The sequence below is a fragment of the Drosophila eugracilis genome, unplaced genomic scaffold, assembly GCF_018153835.1.
Source record: "Drosophila eugracilis isolate 14026-0451.02 unplaced genomic scaffold, ASM1815383v1 contig_401, whole genome shotgun sequence".
Lineage (NCBI taxonomy): Eukaryota > Metazoa > Arthropoda > Insecta > Diptera > Drosophilidae > Drosophila > Drosophila eugracilis.
In genome coordinates, this window is record NW_024573263.1 from 577,751 (window position 1) to 590,738 (window position 12,988).

Genomic DNA, 12,988 nt, shown 5'->3' on the forward strand with positions numbered 1-12,988 from the left:
CTTTCTCTATCATTTTATTCTACGGAAAAATTCCTCACGCCTTCCCCAATAAAATCAGGAAATGTATTTGCCCCATCGTAAATAGTACGAAGCCACCTAAGAAGGCATCATAAATTACACACGAAATTTCCAAACATAATTGCCAAAGCGCGACGAGTTCAGGGCGAATGAAAACCACCAAAATGTTAAGCCAAAATATCTATATATATATATTTATAACACGCTGCGGTTCGCTGCCAATTAAAAAACGAGGCAAAAATATAAAATAAAAAAGAATAAAAATAGCATTTCTCGAACACGAAAATAAATTGATAAAAGGAGCAACAGAAAGAAATACTTGGCAGCGGTTCAATGGCCAAAACGCCACGGCGAGGATGAGTTCTCGATGATGAAGACACGAGCCACCACGAGCCGCCACAAGCTGCCAAGAGCCACCGAGAGCTACCAACCACCGGAGGAAGCCTTTGCAATGCACCCGTCGAGTGGCAAATTTAAAATTCCACAAATGTCATTTGAGTGTTTCGCTCGTTTCGTTCTTTATTATTATGACGACTATTCGAAGAGGAAGCAAAAAAAAAAAAAGGAAAGAAATATCTGAGGACTGGGAAAAAGGAAGCAAGTGTCAGGTAGAACGCGGCAACGTGTTGCATAAATTAGCTAAAATCCCATAAAATTGTATAAAAGGAATTTGCAGGGAAACAGGGAAACTCTTGCTTTCAGCAAGGGGAACTGGGAAAAAAATCTAAAAATAAGTTAAATCCACATTTGTGTGGGAGCTTATTAAGGCAAAAATGGAAAAGAAATTTGAAAGTGTGATAAGCAGTTTCCGTTTTAGCCATTAAAAAAGTTGTTATTAATTGCAGAAATCAGTAAAAATCACATAAGAATGTGGCTTAATATATATTATGGTTTTAAAATAAGAATAAAAATTTTAATAAATTAGTTTCTTTCTTATTTTAGAAACTTGGCTCAAAAGAAGTCAGGAAAAAACATTTTTAAGAGAGGTAAAATTATGAAAAATTCTTTGAAAATTAAAGACTTTTTTAGCCCTATAAAACTGCCACTGATGTTTACAGGTATTTAACCCCTTTAATCACCCCTTTAAAAACCGCACTGATTGCAGTTTTGTTTACGTTTATTTCTTGTTAATTTTTTCTTGTGTAAATTCCTAGAAGTACACCCTAGGCTCAAATAACATTTTCTACGACGCGGGAATAAATTTCTTTATCACGGTGATTGTTATTTTCACTCGTAATCACAAAAAAAAAACCCAAAAGCAATGGCAAAACTCAAAGCGTCAAGCCGACTACTTCCGTGAAACTAGAAAAAAAATCAGAAAAAAACCAACCATCAACAACAATTATAAACAACACCATTAATATAAATAAATGCCAATATATTAGTTCACAGCCCTAAAATAAAAAAAAAAAAATAAATAAACTGAAAACAAAAACAAACTGAAAATTCGCTGGAAGCGCGCTGTCTGCGAAAAAAATAAAGTTTCGGGTATCAAGTTGAGAATCGTCTTCGATTTCTTCGTAGCCAGCGCAGCGAATTCTTCAACTGCCATTGGACTTTTATCAAAGGCGAGGTGCTAAAAAGTCCTAAAAAAAAAATGGCTTTGCATTGAAGTAATATCAGCGAAAAATGATAAAGAAAATAATCACGTGAATGACGCACTGCATTAGCTGAGAAATATGAGTGGATCGAATGATTTATGGGGCATATCACGTATACGCAGACGATCACGAGCGGAAGGAGTTCTAGGAAGTGGATATGACTTACTTCTAGACTGTCTAGCCCAAAAGAGTCTCTCCAAATAAATTCCCCATTTGTTTATGTTGATTGTTAGCCAAAACGAAAGCAAGAAAAACACTCACAGCCGAGGTAAGTGTCAATGAACTTTCGGTGATTATTGATAACTTGCAAAAAATGATCGTATAGTATAAAAAAAAAAAACACAAATAATCGAATATTGGCTATGTAAGCGAAAAGTTGTTATCAGTAGAAAAAAGAGAGAGAAAAACAAGGAGGGGGAAATTGAACCCTAAAAACATAAATAAAGTCTACAAAAATAAAGTTAGTACTCGCTAGATTCCCCCAACTTAAGATCACTTCTATCAAAGTACAAATAGACTTCCTGTTAGCCCACTAAAAATGCAAAGGCCCCTTAAAAAAGTAGTAGTAAAGTGGTTTTCAAGTAGAAAAACAAACAAATGAAAAAGTGGAAAAACAAGAGGAAAAACAAGAGGAAAAAAGGGGTAACCGGTATCTGAATATGAATGAAAATCGAGCTTGATTTACGCATGTGATTGTTGCAAACGTTTATTTATTTACGTATGCTGCGATGTAAACAAAAACGGAAAACGATCCGAAGATAAAAGAGCATTAATTGCAAAAAAAAAGAAAAAACACATTATGGAAATCCAACAGAGACAGGGGGGGAAATGTGATGCCAAAACATTTAACACCAAAAACAAAAAGCAATGCAAATTGCAAACAACAACAGAAAAAAAAAGCTTGACGATTGCATAATAATAGCGAAAAACGAGCACAAAATATGAAAGCCAAACACCAGCTCCACTTTATCTTCACTCTCATTCCCATTTTAGCCGACGACTTTGACTTGGCCATGAACTTGACCGTTTGCTTGGCGAAATGTGAATGAAATTGTTAGCTGAAAGCAAAACAGTATTGTTGCAAAAAAAGAGGCAAAGTTGAAAGCTCTCAAAAAGAAAGAAATACAAACATAAACAAAGGGCAAAAAACATTGTGGAGTTTGGGGAAAAGAAGATTTAGCTAAAGTTGGTAAAGTGAAAGTGCATAACAGCCTGTCTGCTTTGGGTTAGATTTGGGTTTTTTATAAATTTTTGTAAAAGAATTTAAAGAATTTTTAGTTTAGACTTTAAAAGAAATTATAAGTTAATATGACTATTAAATATACATTTGTTCAAAGGGTAAAAATTACCGTAAGTCTTAGTAAAAATCATTTAAAAGAAGAAACATAGTTTCTTATAATGAAAAAATTTTGAATTTTGTATGTTTTTTAAGAAATTATCTCAGTTTGGATGAGTTTAATTAAAAAGGTTGAACCTGAGAGGTATATATTTTAAGATCAGATCCCAATCTATGTTTGGAACCTTCTAAAAGAGATTTTTAATTTTCAGGAAATTATTATTATAAAAATCCCAGAAAATTCCATTACTTTGGATCCTTACTAAGAACATTGTTCATTATAAAAATCCCAGAAAATACCATTACATTTTTAAATATTATATTAATAAAGAAAAGTTTAACAAAAACTCACCTTCCATCCAGCACTACTATTCGAATCGCCCTTGTCCTTGAAGTATGGCACATTCTGGACCATCCACTCGTAAATCTGGCTCAGAGTCAGTCGTTTGTCGGTGGCCGATCCAATGGCATGCGTGATGAGATCCGCATAGGATAGATTTCCCCATGCATTGCGACGCGATGAGTTCTTCTTGGCTGCATTCGCATTTTGTATAGCCTGCTGTGAGTCTGTGTTTTGGGTTAATGAGAAAATTCAAATTTTAAATGAATATTTTTTAATTGTGGGAAAAAATATAGAAAGTTAAAAGAGAAAAAATACATTTTCAGCACAGGTTAAACGTAGTTAATATAGTGCAAGACATTAAATTGGGCAACTACTTTTCATGAACAAAATATCAAAATTGTAATTATTTAATCACAAATCTGAAGGAAATTTGGTTTCTAAGCAAACCTACAAACTAGTTGCCAAAAATTAAAGTTAGTTCATTTAATCTAACGGAATATTCCTTAAAACTCTTTAATATATATTTATATATATAATTCCTACAGCTATCAAAAACGAACCTCCTGGGGCCAACTGCTGATTGCTGGCCTTTGTACTGTCCAACTCGTCGGCGGGCTCCACGAAGTTCTCGGGGCGCGGACATGGCCATGTGTTGGATCTGGCTCTGGTCTGTGGCTCGAAGCCTACATCCAACGGAGGCAGGTCACCACCCAACTGGTCCATGGGCAGCCCATTGTCTGTGTGGGTCAGCGTGGGCCAGTCCTGCGCGAAGCCGTCCATCATGGGGTAGAGTAGGTCGTTGTGCAGTTGCAGCTTTGCGGTTCTTCAAGCACTCCTCGCCAGCCCAAAAATAATCGAAGCGAATTTCGAAAGATTCGCAATCAATTGTTATCTGAAAAAAAAGATAATTTCAGATATTAAAACAATATATTTTGAATAAAATTCAAAGATAAGTAAAGCACTTTTTGAAAACAGAACTTTCTCTGAGGCTTACAGAACTCTTAAAATATAGTTAATATATTAATATTGTTTTTGTAATTTATTTTTAAAAAGGAATGTACGTGTCGAACATATATCATTCACAGTTCTATGGAAAATTCAAAATAAAAAGATAGATATTAAATGCATGGATGCCAAACATTAACCTTCAATCGAAATTACTAAAGCTTTTTCCTGTAATTGTGTCAAGTCATCTCATCTCTCTGTCAAGCATTTCGTTCAGAAATTACTTTTTGATTGTTTTCGTGTTTTGGAATGTCGAAAACGATTTCCAAGTGATCTTGGATCGTTCAACTAATTGACAATTCGATTTTGGAAATGACGATTACACTAATCACATTTTCAGAGAGAGGAAACTAGTATGGTCCTAAGGTCTTACTATTACTTTCTTTCAATTAATAAATAAATTAGTTTTGATGCTCAATCAAGGTAAAGAATGTTAGCTATTAAATTTAAAAGTTAAACAAATTATTCAGTTATTCTGAGCTTAACTAATAACTAGATTGTGATAGATTTATGGGACACGTTTTTATAATTCCCAAGTGCTGATACGAAAACCCCGCACTACAATGGAATATCAAGCGACACCGTTTATAAATTTATAATTTCTGGAATTTTTCGTTGTTTATTTTTCAATGGAAATCGAATAAATAGGTATTCTTATAGAAGAAGCTCTCTTAGCTAAAACTAAGAGAGCCTTATCAGCAGAGGCAAGTGAAAAGAAGAGAGAACACCAAGACAGAGGCAATGGCGATACGATAATGTAGCTTATGATCTTGTTCAAAGGCCTCGCACATTTCCTTTGCATTCCAATGCTCTACATATTTGATTTTTTATTTGCTTTGAAATGGAAATCAATTAGTTTTAATAAAATCTATAAATGCCTTTATGACTAAATTTAGCACACACAACAGATGGAATGAGCAGTGTTGTAGACGCTATCAAAATGATTTCAATTAGCGCAACGGCAACGACAGTTATCAATTCCTTAATAATTCTTGATTAGTTTTTTCTTTTGGGTAATCAAATAGTCACAAATCCGGTTTAAATTGCTCTCTTTCTTGCTGTTTTTGAATACTCATTTGTGAGTTAATCTTTTCCAATATATAGGTCTATTGACTCTGTCTGGAATGAGAGGACTGATAAGTCATTGAGGCTTAACGAGCATCGCACGATCTTTGATAGCAAATGTCTGGTGCAATTTTAACCGAACGAAAAGGTATTAAAAGTATAAGAAAACTTTATCAATTAGCTGTAGAAACAGAAATTAGTTGAGTAAAACATATCAGGATGGATCCTTAGAGTTAGGTACTAATTGCAGTGGGAAAGTCAAATGTCTTCTTTTTCAGCTATCTACATATTTCCTAGACCTTTTGTCACCTGATAATGGCAAAAGTCTGATGAAATTTTAAACTTAAAACAAAGAGACATTCAAAAATTAAATAAAAACCTTATCTATTGGCTGTATACATACATTCAAATATTTTTCACAAATTAGTCAATAGAACAGTTTACTAACTTTACTAACTAACAGAAATTCTCTGTTTATGTTTAGGATGACAAACTAAAAGGATTCCAATTAAACTAATAATAAGAATACTTTCCAAAAATTTGAGAATGTACAACGGAAAAACAAATGACGACAAATATTTTAAAAAAAATTAACATTTAGTAAGAATTTTATATAGAAAATATTTTTTTTTTTTTGATAATTTTTTTAGATTTTTCTTTCAGCGAAATATTAAATATCCAATCACTTTTTTAACTCAAAAAACTAGTCACAAATTCGTTTTGAAAATTTCGAAATGTTTGCCAATTTAGTAAAGTGTCCACATAAGAGCGCCAAAAAGCTCATTTTCTCACTCTCTTTAATTTGAAATTGTAAACAAATTGAAAAGTGTGCGTAGCGCGTAACTGAATTAAAATTCAACTCACTCACACAACCAAACGATAACAAGTATATCTGTGTGTGTGTGTGTGTGTGTGCTCGGATCATTCGAGGCAATTTTATTCAGCTTTTTATAACATCTTTTTTTGTTGTTGTTGCTGTTTTTGTTTATTCATCAAAGAGAAAGAAAGAGAAAGATGGGAAGAGTGCGAAAAAGCGGAGAAGGAAGAGAACCCAACAAAGTCGACAGTGAAGAATTACCTTGAGAACACGGAAGTTCATTAAACATTGTGCGCCTACCTGAGGAGAGCATTCCGAACATCACCTCATTATTAAGTTCTCGGAAAAAAAAAGAAAGAAAAAGAAAAACTACTAATATTTCTGAGTGTGTGTTTGTTTTATGTATTTAAATAACAAAATTATTTAGATAAGGTCGCGCGTCGTCGTTTGTCATTGCATAATATCTTCCTAGCGAAAGGTTTATGGCCGCAAATAATGGCAATGCGAATGCGAAATGAGTCGCACTTAAATGCCCCCAAAAACAACAAAAACACTAAAATAAAAAATAACAAAAAACCCAACAAAAAATAAAACAGAACAAAAAACAACTAACCGAAACATTCCAACCTGACCTAAGCCACTAGCAACAACAAAAATCAAAGCAAAAATAATGAGGCTGTCAAAAAAGAAAACCAGAAATATAACACTCAAATAGTAGAAAAAGAAAACTAGTGAAGTAACTTTAAATCTAGAAGAGTTCGACTGGGATATACCCTATAGCTTTAAACTGGAATTTTGGGGATAAACAATCCACCAGAGAGTTCATTGCTTCCCTTTTTGGGGTCAAAATATCATCGCTTTCTCTGCGATTCTTGTCGTTCTCTCAACTTCAACGGGTTTTATTTTTAGTTTTTTCAATACTTATGGTTTTCTGTCACATAATTTGCATAAACAAAAACAAGAACAAAACAAATTCGTTTTCAGGTAATAGTTCTTTTGGCCATACTTTCAGTATTAACCTTTAATATTTATGATTATAGACAAAATGTTTAAAAAAGTTTAAATAAGATCAGCCAAGAGGACTTATAAATCTACAACAATTCAAAGCTTAAATATAGCTAATAACTTCATAGAAAATAAACAACTAATAGGTATACCTTTAGTCCACACCCCGTTCCACCTAAATATAGTGTAAAATTCTAATTGCCGCCTCTCATTTGCCGGCTGCCAACTATTTTGAGTAAACGAGCATTTTCTATTTGCATTTTGCACTTAAATATGTTTCTTACTTTCCAAACCAGAGAAATTGCGTCGCAGAGTCGTCGGTAGTGAAACATTGAATAATATGCAATAATATTTGATAATAATATAAGCACGTCATCTTATGAAAATAACTAAGGGGGAAAAACAAAACGTAAATACAAAAGACAGCATAGAAAATCTAAACAATAACAAGACAATCCCTCTCAGCAATATATTGTATTAGGAATGGGATTAAGTCTATCTATAACCAAATGCCGTAGTATTCCTTTTGATCTGCTGCGTCACAGCTTACTATATAAGACGCTGGATCTTAAAGACAGGTTCTCAACAAACATCTATTTTTTTATTACATCAGATTAATGTTAACAATTTGTGACGCATATTTGTATAGGTGTTTTTCTTTTTTGATCCGTTTGATATTGAAACTTGTTAGATTATGTTAATGCTAGACCAATGTTAATATCTGATAATATTCTAATGAAAATCCCAAACAACGCAAAAGTCTTATTATCAAAGCGAAATTTATAGAGTGATTCAGTTTGATGGTGTTTGTTTGGCTGGCTTTTTCATGAAGAAACTGGGCATTCTAGCATAAATCAGCTCTTAAAGAACCCGGCGTGGGCTGTGGAAATTAGCTAAGGAAAATCATCTATATATTTTCAAATATTACACAATGGTTGCTTTGGAAAATTTAGGGGAAGCAAGTATCCCCATCACATTCCACATAATTCAATGTCACGAACAAAAATTTCCGCACAGAGTGAAATCTTCAGGTGGTCTAATTTCTGGTCTCTTTTTCTAAGGGGGCGTGACAATAAGACGCGCAACAAGTTGAGAGAATTCTAAAACTAGATATATTTCTACAAACGTGGGGGTTCTCAAAAATATAAATATATATATATATATATAGACTGAAAAGTCAAACGAAAGCGAGTGCAAAAACAGATCTTAAATAATAATAAAAAAGGAGACAAAAAGCAAAACAAAAGCAAAGCAAACTAAATAAAGACGGCAATAAAAAGATATAATAAAAAATTAAAACAGAATCAGTTAAAAAGCAAGAAAGAAGAATGAAAAGAAAACGAAAAAGAAATAAAGAAAGATCAACAGAGCGGACAAAACAAAAATAAACCAACACTTGTTACGTAATGCCTTTCAATAGTTCGCTCTTATTTTTTTTTTTTTTTTTACTTTTCTCATCTGTTCCGTTTGATTCTAAATGCGTATTCGTATTATTTTCCACTTCTAGAGAGTGTACACTGTACGGAGAGCATTCTTCCGGCTATCAGTGAAGCTCAGTGCCGCCCTTAATCTTAGCTGGGGCTAACACTAAGCAGCTGTTCCGGTTAGACTTGGCCTCGCCGATCAAGTGATAAGCCAAGAAGTCAGCTTTTCAGAGGGGTAGATTTTTCATTGTTAAGAGGGGAAAAAATTATTATTTCTCCAATATTATTACAGAGCTTTTATATATCTATCGTCATCTTTTCTCTTTAGTTTCCAATATTCCTTGTAAATTCTAAAAATATTATCATTTTTAACTATACAAACTTTATCGCCTCCCTGCAACCACATAGCTAGACCTTCTACCCTACGTTCCCTGGGAAATCTGTGCTTATCAGTGGGAGCAGACCCCTAGAGATCACAAAGCCGGGCCACAAAAGTGTCCGCCAGATGCTCTTCTGTCCGCTGTTAACCCTCCGCGACTCCAAAGCGAAAACCATGTGATTTTTTTATGCACGCCGATGCCCCTGAATCTCAGGTATAGGTAGAGGTCCCCGGATCACCCGGCTGACTGTATACCTGCCCCTCGCACATGACCGGGTTCAGCAATGTGGAAGTAAAAGAGATCTACTCCCCAGCAGCACAACTCGTCAAACAGGATTATAAACCAAAGTAAGTCAATGCGAGAAAAAGCCCGATACTCGGCAAAAAAAAAACTGAGAAAAAAGAAGAAAAAACCGAAAACAGAGAAAATAAAAAGCAAGACTGACAGCTGGTAGTCGGTGTGGAGATATTCGTACAGCAACTGGTACGGTCTGCACCGATCTGGTCCGGTCTGCCCTGCTGCCCTGCCTAATGAGCCAATGTCGGAGATGAAGACGACGATGACGACGACGGCGACGTCGTCGATATCAATCCCAAAGCCCAGGTTCGGTTCCAGGCCCATGATCTCAAGTACCTCGCAGCCGACCCCATAATGATCATAATGATGACGATGACGAGGCCAACACATACACAAACACACACACTTGTCGGTGTGCCAATCCGGTGTGACGGGGTCTCTGAGTGTGTGCTTTGTCACCCTCCATAAAACCGAACGACCTTTGGTTCGAAAGTGAATTATACTCGAGGAATATCAACCTCGTCATGGGCTAACCTGCTGATAAAGCACTTCAACGTGAGAGCTTCTTAAGGGACCTCTTTCCCTAGTTCAGTTTTAAAAGTGTGCTTCATATAGTACTCTTTACTGTACTTAAGGTTAAATTAAATGTTTAAAGGTGAATGTAGTTGGATCACTTAAGCATTTAATTGACTAAAAATTATAGCTTAGGCTTAAATATAGGTAAAAAAATGTTTTTTATCCTACGGTTAACTTATCTTTAAAAAAGTTTAACATCATTAAAAGCACTCTTTAAACTTATCAAATAGTGTTGTTATCTTAGTTTTTTAATATATTTTACATTATTAAAATGTCATTAACTTAATTACATCAGCTTATGCCAATATTATGTTAAATATTTAAGAACTTGGGTGTTAAAAGTTTAAATATCTGTCTTTTATTTGTCAAACTTTCCTGTACAAAAACTTCAGCAATGCCAATCAAACAGTGAACTCTCGATAATACACCATAATTCCCTTTCGACACTTTACGCTGACTCTCTTGCTGGCCTGAGTGCGTTCTTATCACCAAAACTGAAAGATAAAGGAGCGATAAAGAGCTGAGGCGAAAGCAATGCACATCACATTTATGCATTCCCCGCCAGAGGAGCAACTGTTGCCATGTGAAGTCCCTCTCTCTCTCACTCACTCCCCACTGTCTCTATCTCTCTGTGTATCTCTTTCTCGTCGTGCCGGGCAGCTTATCGCAACCCCCTTCTAGGTAATACCTCCCCCACCCGCACTCTAACCCCTTGACAATGCCAAGCATAAACCTTGGACAACAAATCTTTTTTGCGACACTTTCAATCTGCACTCTTCTTTACATTATTCGTAGTATTTGGCTTTATTGTTTGGTTTTCTTTGCCATTTTCGTAAGTAAATTTATGGGAAGTGGTTTATGCGGTGCTTTTTCATGTAATACACTATAACACGAATAATAAAAAGGAATTTTTGCAACGATCATAAAAGTCAAAAATATTTTTAGATTTTCGGAAAGATGTAGGAATAGTACACCAAGTTAGAGGTGGGAAAATTTAACAAAAATATTATATTATTTTCAAAAGCGCAATATAATGAACCATAAATGTAGGACACTTCAGAAAATAACATAATTTAAATATTATATATGTAAATAACATCCTCTGCCCTCTGTTTTTTTCAGAAATATTTAAACAAGATGTTATAATGATACAAATTAAGCTATTTCTAATTCTACAAAGAATAAAAATAAGGAATATAAAGAAATTCCTGTTTAACTAATCTAAAGGGCTTTTCAAATACCTAACCCAACCTAATTTACATGATATTTCTATTAGTTTTACATTAGGAAATCCACAAGGAGCCCGTCCGTCAGTCATTGCATTCTGGTTTTTTCTACGCTGTTAATATTTAATAATTTATTAAGTCAATTATCGCGGAAGCTTATTCAAATAAAAGCTTATTGAAAGTGCAGTTATCTGGCGGCACGTGGGCCTGGCGAGAGAATCACGCGCTACTAGAGCGTCTGAGAGCAATATATATATATATTTCTCTATATAGAGAAGGAGAGGCCCGACCGGGCACAATGTGCAATAGTTCAGAATGCACTGAATGCAAATGCAAATGCAAATGAACGCTGGAAGCCCCCTCTTTGCCATGTTTATAGAATTCATTACAATAATTAAAGAGCAAGCGATTCGATTCGATTCGATTAGATTCGATGGAGAAGTCACCTAAGAATGTACGGAGCAATCTTTGATTGACTTGACAGCTGAGGCAACTGACGCATGGAAAACTTGGATGCGATCATCTGACTTCAGTACTCGTAATTCTAATTAATTTGCATTACTAATGTTTTGGGGTCAATGGGAAATTGTAAGTAGTTTGTAGAAAAAATAATCTTTATAAATCTCTCCTTAAGTTTTTAGTTGAACCAAAAAAGCATATGAAAATTCTTTAACTACATGTTTAAATATTTATTTACTGCTGTACTAGACTCTGTTTAAAATCCCTTAACTTTGTTTAGTAATTAAAAAACTCTCTTACGTCTAAACAAACCCATTAAAACCAGATTAAAATATTTATGAACAAAGTCACTTCCTTATGAACAATTTCCATTTTATTATCACTAAAAACACTAAACTAAAATTTCCGTTACTACAGTCCATTTCAATACAAGCTACTCCCTTTATTAATTAGTGGTTTTTTTTTTTGGTTTCTCCGCTTTAATTACAACTTTTTCGACAAACTTTTGCACACTTTCTTGTTATCACCTGGCACGTTCCACCAATGTGGCTAGCAAACACTCAAGATATGATAAAAACCACAAACACATACACATACGCTTATATATACATATATATAGGCCTATGTGTATAATTTTTTTGGGCCATCAGCCGCTGTACCTTGGCACATTGTGCGGATAGATAAAAAGCCCTTATCTCCAAAATTAGGCAAAAAAAACGAACTGTTTTCGACAGCTAACCGAGTGGCGAATCAACCCATTTATGAAAATTAAACCTAATCACATTTCAATGTCAATTCTGATGTCAAAAAAAAAAGTTTTTTTTTTAAAAATATATAGTAGAGAAAACATACATATATATATGTATGTAGATCGGCCTTCGTGGGTACAAACCAATATGAAAATCGGGGGAGCAAACACAGCAAAGAAATGAGCTCTATATACAAAAACGACAGAACGACACACGCTTCAACTTCTGCTATCAGTGTGGCGCTGGGGTTCTATATTTAGAGCCATTATCAGTGGTGCTCTAATTAAGATCTCCCCCAGCCCACACACTCTCTAACAAAGTAACACACCGAAAACGAACTAATCAAAACCCATGCGAACCATGCGAAAGATCATCTATTGAAAGCACTACAGCGCGGAACGTGACCGAGCTTTATGGTTCTAATGTTTTGATCTTGAAAGTGAAACTATTGTAAATGATATAGAGGCACAGTATGGATGTTTCGGTTATCTATAATGATCTATGTATTTAAGTTTAAAAAAAGGTACATTTATAACAGAAAGTTACTTGTAATAGTACTTGTAAGAACTTTTTGTTAAAGTAAAAAGTATATAAATTTTGAAAGAGATAATTTTTTTATTATAATCAATAACTATATTAATAAAATAAAAAAAAGATAATCGAAATATACAAAAGGTTGACTAAGTG

General features: G+C 34.3%; 1 protein-coding gene across 2 annotated transcripts in view; it reads right to left on the minus strand.

Annotated features, from left to right (window-relative positions):
• The window catches only part of LOC108116883 (forkhead box protein O), a 33,461-nt gene that overhangs the window by 19,683 nt on the left and 790 nt on the right, over positions 1–12,988 (minus strand). For both annotated transcript variants that reach the window (XM_017228982.2, XM_017228981.2), the window contains exons 2-3: positions 3,859–4,190; positions 3,308–3,522 (exon numbers count right to left, since the gene is read on the minus strand). In XM_017228982.2, the coding sequence (XP_017084471.2) occupies positions 3,308–3,522; positions 3,859–4,081 (438 nt within the window). In that variant the 5' untranslated portion in view covers positions 4,082–4,190. The remainder of the gene's footprint in view (positions 1–3,307; positions 3,523–3,858; positions 4,191–12,988) is intronic.